Source organism: Chaetura pelagica, unplaced genomic scaffold (assembly GCF_000747805.2).
Source record: "Chaetura pelagica isolate M959 unplaced genomic scaffold, ChaPel_1.0 scaffold101, whole genome shotgun sequence".
Taxonomy (NCBI): domain Eukaryota; kingdom Metazoa; phylum Chordata; class Aves; order Apodiformes; family Apodidae; genus Chaetura; species Chaetura pelagica.
Genome location: NW_009952564.1, coordinates 2,315,607 through 2,325,463, shown reverse-complemented (window position 1 = coordinate 2,325,463; position 9,857 = coordinate 2,315,607). Strand labels below are relative to the sequence as shown.

The window sequence follows — 9,857 nt, the reverse complement described above, 5'->3', positions numbered from 1 at the left end:
TGCTGAACCAGTGGTGCACCTGGAACTGTGAGGAATCACAAAGCATAGATTTTCATTACACAGTTATTTAAAGATACACTGACACTGTGGAGCATCATGTATCACTTTGTCCTAAATTCAAAGATACAAGACTGCGGTTTAAACCAATTACTCTGGTATGACTTGCCTACAGAGAATTTAAAATTAAGAAACTTACAGGATAGGTTCCAGTTTATTATAGTGTTTTATCAACTATAAGTTTTGGTTCTATACCCTTCTCCCCAAATTCTTCCTAAGCTGACAAGTGAAGTTCATCTCTGCAATTACACATGTAACACTGAATTATCTGGAAACTTACCTAGCAGACTGCTACATTTTCTCTTAAAAACAAATACATGCAGATCAGGTTTAGACTAGATAAGTTGTTGGGTTTTTTTTACATTCTAAGATCATCACCCTAACCTCCTTCCAAAGGGTTTATAACCAAAATCCATCTTATTCCACTGTAATTAGTAGTTACTAATTATTTATATTGAAGGAACAAGGGCTAGGGTTTTTAAAACAATAAAAACAATAGAAGTTTGAAGCGTTTAATACAAAAGCAGTGCTTCCTAAAAAAACCTAAAAAGGCTAGAGTTCTCAGTTTGCCTGTTGACTCAAACACTGCACTCCATGTCTTTGTGTCATGATTTTGTGTCCAGTTTACCCAAAATCTGTAGTTAAGCACACAGAAGTATAGATTTTAAAGTACAACAGCCCTAAGCTGTAAGATCAATGCCTCAAAACTAGGAGAGTAAGAGTTCCTTCACCAATTTGCCCCCCAGTAATCCTTTCCCACCCCTACCTGCACCCTTGTGCTGCATACCCTGAGACAGCTCTGAGGCTGGTTTGGGCTCAAAATGCGTGGATTCAGTTTCCTAACCTGGCGAAAAAAGTTGATATTATTTTTGCTGAATTTGCTTTTTACTGTTTTAGTGAATCCAAGTTGCTTAGCAACGTGACAAGACAAGCACCACAGCCAGCCCAAAGTAAGCAACAAGAGTGCTCAGCTGGCAGCAAGAACTCTTCGGCAACAAACTATTAATTCAGCTCAAAGCCCTCTCAAAATATTGTTGTGACTCACAAGTGTTAGTTACAGCACCTTCATACATCGCAGCAAAAACCTCAGACTTTGAAGTTTCATTCCTAAGTTAACTTAGTGCTTTACTACTAATAATTTGAATAAAAATTCTGAACTGAAGCATTGAAGTTCTGAACCATCAAGCAGCAATCAAAAATAATCATAACCAGTATTCAAGGCTCCATTTTCACTTTGTTAAACAGCACACAACTCTGCAAATTCAACCAAACAGTTCTTTGCCAGGCTGCCTACCACTTTCAGGCAGATTAGTGGAAAGCCCAGGTTCAGCTGGTGGTTCTAAACAGTCCAATAAACGATTGACTTTGTTGCGAAGTTCTATCAGCTCTCGACGCAGGTATTTCACCTGATTAGATTCTAGGGGTCTTGGTTGTCCATTCACTGCAAAACAGTAATTAGATAAATTTCAGACTGTAGTAACACTTTTATATCCAGTTCAAAATAGAAAAAAAAAATTCCCAACTTTTATTTCCTTGTTGTGTCATCATCCTCTGTGGAGCTTAAAGTGACACAGTTCAGTCAACACAGACTGAACTACTGTTCCTTTAATATAATCTCAGTTCAGCATAATTCACAGAACCCAAGTGTGCAGTACATTTCTGCATTGTTTGCTCATTTCCATGAATATACCCTTAACAAGACAAAGATCATACTTGGTTGTGAAAAGCTGTCCTTTTAAAAAGTACCTTTAGAAATAAGGCAGCACACACAACACCTGCAATTCATAAATACGGTCACTGTTCAGGTTACAGGCTGCTTGCTATTCCTTGGAACTATGTGCTAATTAAAAAACAGTAGCTTGAAAATAAAGAACTATATTATACAAAAGGCCAAAAGACAAGTGTTAAAATCTATTCAACTTTAAGCAATTAATGTTAGGTTTTAGCAGTGTACTAGTAACACTGCAGGATAAGTCTTAAACTTCTCACACATCTGTGAAGAAAACTGCACAGATGCTGGAGAGTGGGAGGTGGAAAAAAAAGACATTAACCACATTATACGTATGCCAAATACTTTAAGCAATCTTACAGAGAGTATCAGTTTCCATAAGTTCAGATGTCACAAGAAACATCAAGAAAGAAAATAGGTATCGTGCATTAATCCAGTATTTTTTAACTTAGCCATTTCATTCTTCTGAGGTGACAAACTGAAAGATTTTAGTACCTTCTGATGAATCAAACCGCCTGAATTTTAATAAACATTACTAAAACAAAAAGACAAAATCTTTTATACTTACCAAACAATGTCAGCTTGAGTATCCTACTGCATTGAATTGCAAAGGAAAGATCTGAGCTATCAAAAATTGTGATAAGATCTCCATCTGAAAAGAACATGAAAAAGTTACATTGAAAGCAAAGCCTGTTAACTTCTGAGCTTCATGCTAGGGCAGAAGTGATACTTCATTACTCAAAAATACCTCTCCCTATTTGATTCTAAAGTTACTACGGAAAAAAAAAAATATTAATCTGATTTTAAAGCATCCATCAGTTTCCTTTCACCTTTCTCATTACAGAAGAAATTCTATGATAAGAGGAAAAACAAAGCCACCATAAATCCACTGAGCTCTCTCTCAGTGGAGATCAAAACTGAAAGTATGATCCTTTCACCAAGTATCGATTTTGATGAGTCATGACCACCAAAAGCTTCACAAACCTGAAAAAACTTTAATTCCAAGTGAAATTTTATTGCCTCGATGTATGACAAAAAAAGTTATTTATCACACAGTCCTTGATCTAAAAGACTGGATTTTACAATTTCATTCTGAGTTTCATTTTCTGAACTGTCCCAAACAGTCACAGTCCCCTACTGTCCCAAACTAAGTAACTTACCCATATCCCACAATGACATTCAAAGAGGAAAAACCCTCCAAACCACAATTCCCTTTCTAGGCAAGAGAAAGAGAGGTTTTTAGTTTCTATCTCAAACAAGGTCCTCATCATTCTGTGGAAGCCCTTCTTTCTTAAGCTTGCATTTGTTTAGCACCAATGACTAAGGTTTTCTTTGAAATCACCCATGTCCAACAGATTTGAACCATCACACAGAGGAAAGAGAACTTTTAATAAATATTTCAGGTTAAACTAAAAGTTTATTCTGATGGAGAAAAACAATCAAGAATTAGTACTACATAAACCAAGTTTTCAAAGTTTTATAAGAGCTTGGCTTAAGTCATACAAGTTTGTTCATCCCTTACCTTCAAACCCACTTTATCAATAAAACAAAAAAATGGTTAAGTGAGCATACAGAGGAGAAACTTACAATAGCATCAGCTTCCTGCAACAGCAAGAACTGAGCTTTCAGATAGCTGGTATTTCAGAAAAAACTGGGGGAAATACTATGTTAAGACAACATAACCACAAGAGATACAGCTTCTATTGTCTGACTCAAAGGATTTCACAAGAAATCACTTGTATTTGCCAAAATACTTGGACAATTTTGAAAAGGTGAATTTCAGGGTTTCTGTCAATAGATAAATTACGTATCAGAGCAACAGTATTAAATCTCAACAGTAGCAATGAAACCTCACCTTCATCTTTGTATTTTATTGTGACTTCATCATTGCTCAGAAGCTTTCCTCTAAACACTCTTTGCATCATAAGCACCAATTCATCATAGGTGATATCTTCGTTATGAATAGGAATTCTTCTAATATCTTCCCCAAGCTGAGCTTTGATTATCAGCTTCCCACTTAAGTCCAGCTGCCCATTCATGTTGGATTCCTTATCACCTGCAGACCTGCTAAGAACAAAACATTAAAAACATTTTAGAAAACAAAACTCTGAGTTACTTAAATGTACCTGATGACAGTTCTGATGCTTTCCATATTTGGAAGGCATTAGTGTTAGGAAGCTTTCCAGAGAACCTCTCTTGGACACAGTCCATGATGCACTAATTTCTCAAACAATAAAGTGCACAATACACTAACTGAGCTCAGCAGCAAAGACCATACAATTCAAGTCAACAGTTACCACAGTGCCTGGTGTTCAGAATTTAATCCCAAGGAATTTTTAAAAGTCAGACAGCTTTTAAATATGTGTGACATTAAAAAAAAAATATCAAACTTTTTTTTTTTTTTTTTTTAAGGTATCAGCCATAAACTGTCATGGAAAACAAGCTATAAAGGAACCAATAGTCCCTAGGACTTGCTTTTAATACACATGTATATGTTTCTCTTGGGCAAAGTGAAATTGTAGTAAATGCTCTCAGCCTTACAACATTATATGGGTTATGTTATCACCTTATTAGATTATTTTTTACATCCCCCATAATTATGATAACCAGTAAAGGGCGCTTTTTTTCCTCTCTATTCAAGAAAAACCTGTCACAACAAAATATCTTATTTCAAAGATTCTAGGTGGTAAAGTGCCTTTACAGAGGGGATCAAGTCGAATCATGGATTATTTCATAAAGAAATGAACAAAGAAATGAAGAGCTCAACATTGGGTTTATTATATCAACTATGTGAAAACATAAAAATCACAGAATCATAGAACCATTCCGGTTGGAAGAGACCCTTGGGATCACCGAGTCCTACCATCATCCCTACTCTACAAAGTTCTCCCCTAAACCATATCCACCAATACCACATCCAAACAACTCTTAAACACACCCAGGGATGTGACTCAGTCCCCTCCCGGGGCAGCCTATTCCAGTGTCTAACCACTCTTTCTGTGAAAAAAAATTTCCTAATGTCCAGTCTAACCCTCCCCTGTTGCAGCTTGAAGCCATTCCCTCTGGTTCTGTCACTTATTACCTGTGAAAAGAGACCAGCACCAACCTCTCTACAATGACCTTTCAGGTAGTTGTAGAGACCGATGAGGTCTCCCCTCAGCCTCCTCTTCCTCAAACTAAACGTTCCCAGCTCCTTCAAGCGTTCTTCATAAGATTTATTTTCTAGGCCATTCATGAGCTTCATTGCCCTCTTCTGTACTCGCTCCAGCACCTTAAGATCTCTCTTGAATTGAGGTGCCGAAAACTGGGCGCAACACTCCAGGTGTGGCCTCACCAATCACCTCTCTACTTCTGCTGGTTACACTATTTCTAAGACAAGCCAGGATGCCATTGGCTTTCTTGGCCACCTGGGCACACTGCTGGCTTATATTCAGCCCCTTCTCAGTTAGAACCCCCAGGTCCTTTTCTGCCAGACACCTTCCAGCCACACTTCCCCAAGCCTGGAGTGTTGCCTGGAGTTGTTGTGGCCCAAGTGCAGGACCCAGCACTTGGCCTTGTTGAAGCCCAGACCATTAACATCAGCCCAATGACCCAATCTATCCAAGTCTCTCTGTAGAGCCTCCCTATCCTCATGCAGATCAACACTCCCGCCTAGCTTGGTGTCATCTGCAAACTTACTGATAGTACACTCTCTGTCCTTATCAAGATCATCAATAAAGATGTTAAACAGAAACGGTCCCAACACTGAGCCCTGAGGAGCACCACTTGTGACTGGCCCCGGGTGGATTTGACTCCATTGACCACCACTCTTTGGGCCCAACTGTCCAGCCAGTGCTTGATCCAACGGATCCTATGCTCATCCAGGCCATGAGCAGCCCGTTTTTTTATGACAGTTCTATGGGGAACCATGTCAAATGTTTTCTGGAGGTCCAGATAGACAACATCCACATATTCAATATCCACAGCCTTTCCCTCATCCAACAGTCAGGTCATCAGGTTATAAAAGGAGATCAGGTTTGTCAGGCAAGACCTGCCTTTCATAAACACATGCTGACTGGGCGTGATCCCCTGGTTATCCTCTATATGGCTTCTAATGACACTCAAGATGATCTGCTCCATGACCTTCCCTGGTCATTGATGGTTCATCTCCAGAAAGCAAGATTAAAAATTTTTCCTTTTTTGAAATTCTGACTAAGATGTTTTAACCAAGACTTGAGATTTTAAAAGCCACTCAGAACCACAAATTTATTACACAGTATACATAGTCAGAATAGTCAGTTACTCCCAGTGCTTTAAGAGGCTACAAAAAAGGAAGTGCAACAAAGCCATCTTGAGTCCAAATAGCACACAGCATATACTTCAGAGTTGTATCTTTAACCCATTATACAAGACAATGTAAAAATTACCACTTTGTATGAAGCACCTCTCTTATTAAAAAAAAAACCAAACAAAGGCCTTATGTATGAAAGAAAAAAGGAAACCACCACAGAGGAATAAATAAAATTAAAAAAATCTAAGTAGCTAGTCAAACGTCCCCTTCTTTCTTCACTGTTTTGGACAGGGCCAAAACAATAGATGTGGTATGAGGAGCAATTAAAGAAGCAATTATTTTAACATCTGAAGAACAAAGCATGGAGATCTTAAAGGTTGGAAGCCCTACACATCGAAGTTGATGCTTCCAAAGCCATAAGCAGGCAACCATGCAATTCATTCCCTCGTGCAAAAAGAATTCTTGGTAGAATATGCAGATATTTATCTCTTACCTCCAAGGACTTTATAACACAGTGCTTTATGAGAAAACTGAATTTTGCTTTGGTCAGTCTATTTTTAAGGTACTACATTGAAACTTCTTTCTCTCCTACCAGAGAACAAGACACTCAGCTCAAGCCTTGAATACATCATACCTTGATGCACCTATATATATTTACCTCTACTGTTTCAATGGCAATGTTTTATATTAAAAATATGTAGTATGATGCTATCTACAGATTGCAATTCAACTTCTGGGATTTATTTATTTTTTTTCATTAACTTAGTACAAAGAAAACATTTAATGCAAAGCCCTTTGTTAAGCACAATGGTATAAAAAAATATAATAAAGACAAGCAGCTACAGAATAAAACTCATTTCCCTAATCAGGGAAGGTAGCAGGAGGTACATGGTTTAACTGCAGAGAAAAGGGATCTGCAATTAACACAGCCAGATTGCTGCTGAGACACCATGACAAAAAAATGGAAGTTTATAATATTGTTTATGCTTGCTAACACATTATTCATGTTTTGCAACAAAGGAGCCTTGACTGTATGCACATCAACTCAGTCTAATTAACACCCTTTACGTTTGTTGTAAGAGCACAGTAAAGTTGCAGAAGTTGTTTGTTGTTGGTTGGGTTGTTTTTTTTTTTAAGCATTAAAAAAATAAAATAACATCCATCCAGGCATTTTCTTTCACCTCCTTTCCAAAAATATGTATTTATCTTTACCTTGTCTGTCTTAATGATGATGGATTATTGAACAGTTTTCCCACCTCACTTCAGGACAGAGTCAGGATAAGCCGCCATGCACTACCAGTGGCTGAAAACAGGATGCTGCATCAGAAAAAAAAGAAAAAGAAAAAATACATTCATTTGCAGTCACACTTCATTAGAATTATACAGTTCACAACATTCTTTCACTTTAGAGCATCTTAAAAACATATGCAAACAAAAAAAGGCACTGTTTTGTCCATAATATAACTAAGATTTACACTTTTGAGTATTGCAGACTTTGAAGTTCAACTAAAACAGATCATAAACAAGGCTTTTAATTTCATAACAAAAGAATATTTTTTTTCTAATGTTCTAACCGCATGTAGAAATTCCTAAGAGTAAAGCATTTCTTTTCAGGACAGTGATCTTAACCAACAGTGTCAAAAATACCCATTTCTACAGCCTCCACCTTAAATTCCCAGGTTAAGTTAAAGGAAATAAACTTTGATTGATTTAGCAGTAATATTAGGATGGACTACCAAGAGAAAAGTAGTAGTAATGCCACTTTCTCACAGGAAGAGCCAAGAAAGTGGGCAAGAAGGAAATGCAGTCAGAAATACACCAACACTTGAAACTATTATTTGCCCTCAATTCAGTTTAAGGTTATGGTTTTTCTGTCAGAAAGCTTATGTGGTGAGCTGGCTGAGGTTTATGCAGTCCACCTGTTTATTAGGTAAGTGCTTAATGCCTAGAGCTACAAGACAATAATTTAGCATACAGGCCAATCCAACAGAGAACAAAATTCTGCCCCTCCCTCCCACCTGACAGGTATACCCTACTTGGCACTTTTCCACTTGTGTCTCTCTTGCACACGTGGTGAACCTCAATCATCCATTATATGATTTTCAGATGACTTGCTGCTAACCAGAGAGAATGACAGAATGATAGGGGTTGGAAAGGACCTCTGGAGAAAAAGTAGGTTCCCCTCACCCACTTGAAATTAGGCTTCCCAGCTCTCATATTTCAACACAACTGTAAGTAAACTGGAACATACAGGCATGAGAAATACATGACCGAAGCAGAGAGCAAACAAACCCCAGCAATTGGACAAAGTCCCTCCCTGATTCTCATAGGCTGGCAGCTGCTCCCCTCATCCTGGGTAGGAAATGTCCACTTTTAAGAAGGGCTGTACTCACTCGTAACAGGGAGAGGGTAAGACTGTTGTGACATGCAAAGCAGGTGAACAGGAAGAGACTATTTTTCTGATTCCTCACTCACATACCACAAAATGAGTAATACATGAAGATGGTGCCCCATTCACCCCAATCTTGCTACAGCTCCAGGTAAAATTTACTGCAATGGACAAATACGGGATACAGATAATGCATCTAGGAGTGGTTTAACTTGAAGAATCCATTTAGCTACTACCTCGTTTCTTAAACATTAGAGCTGGGCACTGGATTTTGCTTCTTCAGCATTACAACACAAGCTACTTAGAAACCAACAAGAATAAGAATCAACCTCATCTGTACTTCAAGATTTACGTTTTGGTGGACAAACCTGAGCTCTTGTGACCTTTCAACAGACAGAATGCATAATTTGCATATTTGCGCAAGGAAACCAGCTCCTGTAATGTAATTACAGAACTACAATGTCTTATGTACCAACACTACTCACAGAAATCCACTGTGGGTCTATCAGCAATTATTAAAAGGTAACAAGATAGCCTTTAAATGCACTTTTTTATCCAACTGTTCCCCATCCTGCTTGAAGGTGTCCAGATTTTAAGAGACAGATGGTAAACACTGTAACTGCTTCCAATTGTTACAGAAAACTTTGTTAAATGTTCCAATTATTTAATTACACAGCATTCAAGCTTTTCTTTCCTCACTGTGATGGAGCTGAATGAATGACTCTCTTGCGAAAGTTTTTCAAAAACAATATACAAAGTACACACTAATGAGCTTTTTAACAGAACCAATCACAGTGCCTATTTTCTTGAGGGGAAAAAAACAACCAAACGTTAATATCTTGCTGTTTAAGATTGTTTTTCATATGAATCATAATGGCCTGCTTCTAACCTCCCTGGTGTACCACACACATTTTGGAGGTAGAGATTCTTTTTTTTTTTTCCTCTCCTCTTGGCCCTCTTTCTATTCTCAGCATGTACCAATTTAAGTGGTGCATGTGGACAGTGACTCTTCAATCTAAGCCACTCACTTCACATCCTTCCTAAAGCGTCCATGTCATAACCATGGTGGATTTCACTACCCTTTTCTGCACTGCAGCAGAGAAAAGCCACCTTGCCTAAGCCCAAACCCAAACCCTACTTGATAGAGCTCTAAGTTTTCTCAAGACACCTGAAGGGCGAGGAGCAGAAAGAAGAGCCCTCTTTATTTTTCCCCAGTCCCGAGAAGGGCAGGCCCGGCCCAATGGGGAGCAGAAATCACAGCCACTCCGTGCTGGGCAACGAGGAGTCCGCAGTTGCTCCGGCTCCCAAGAGGAAAGTGACCAAGGGAACACCCCCCTCGCGGAGGCAGAGAGGGGAGGCCTGTGCCTCGCTCACCCCCGATCCCGCAGGCCGGAGAGCCCGGGGCCGCCCCC

The 9,857-nt window shown here is 38.7% G+C and overlaps 1 protein-coding gene across 1 annotated transcript in view; it reads right to left on the bottom strand.

Moving 5' to 3' along the window:
* Positions 1 to 7,373, bottom strand: part of TFG (TRK-fused gene) — a 19,106-nt gene extending 11,733 nt beyond the window's left edge. The window contains exons 1-4 of the mRNA XM_009993392.1: positions 7,269 to 7,373; positions 3,642 to 3,850; positions 2,355 to 2,438; positions 1,352 to 1,498 (exon numbers count right to left, since the gene is read on the bottom strand). Coding sequence (XP_009991694.1) covers positions 1,352 to 1,498; positions 2,355 to 2,438; positions 3,642 to 3,825 — 415 coding nt within the window. The 5' untranslated portion in view covers positions 3,826 to 3,850; positions 7,269 to 7,373. The remainder of the gene's footprint in view (positions 1 to 1,351; positions 1,499 to 2,354; positions 2,439 to 3,641; positions 3,851 to 7,268) is intronic.
* Positions 7,374 to 9,857: the final 2,484 nt, after the last annotated feature.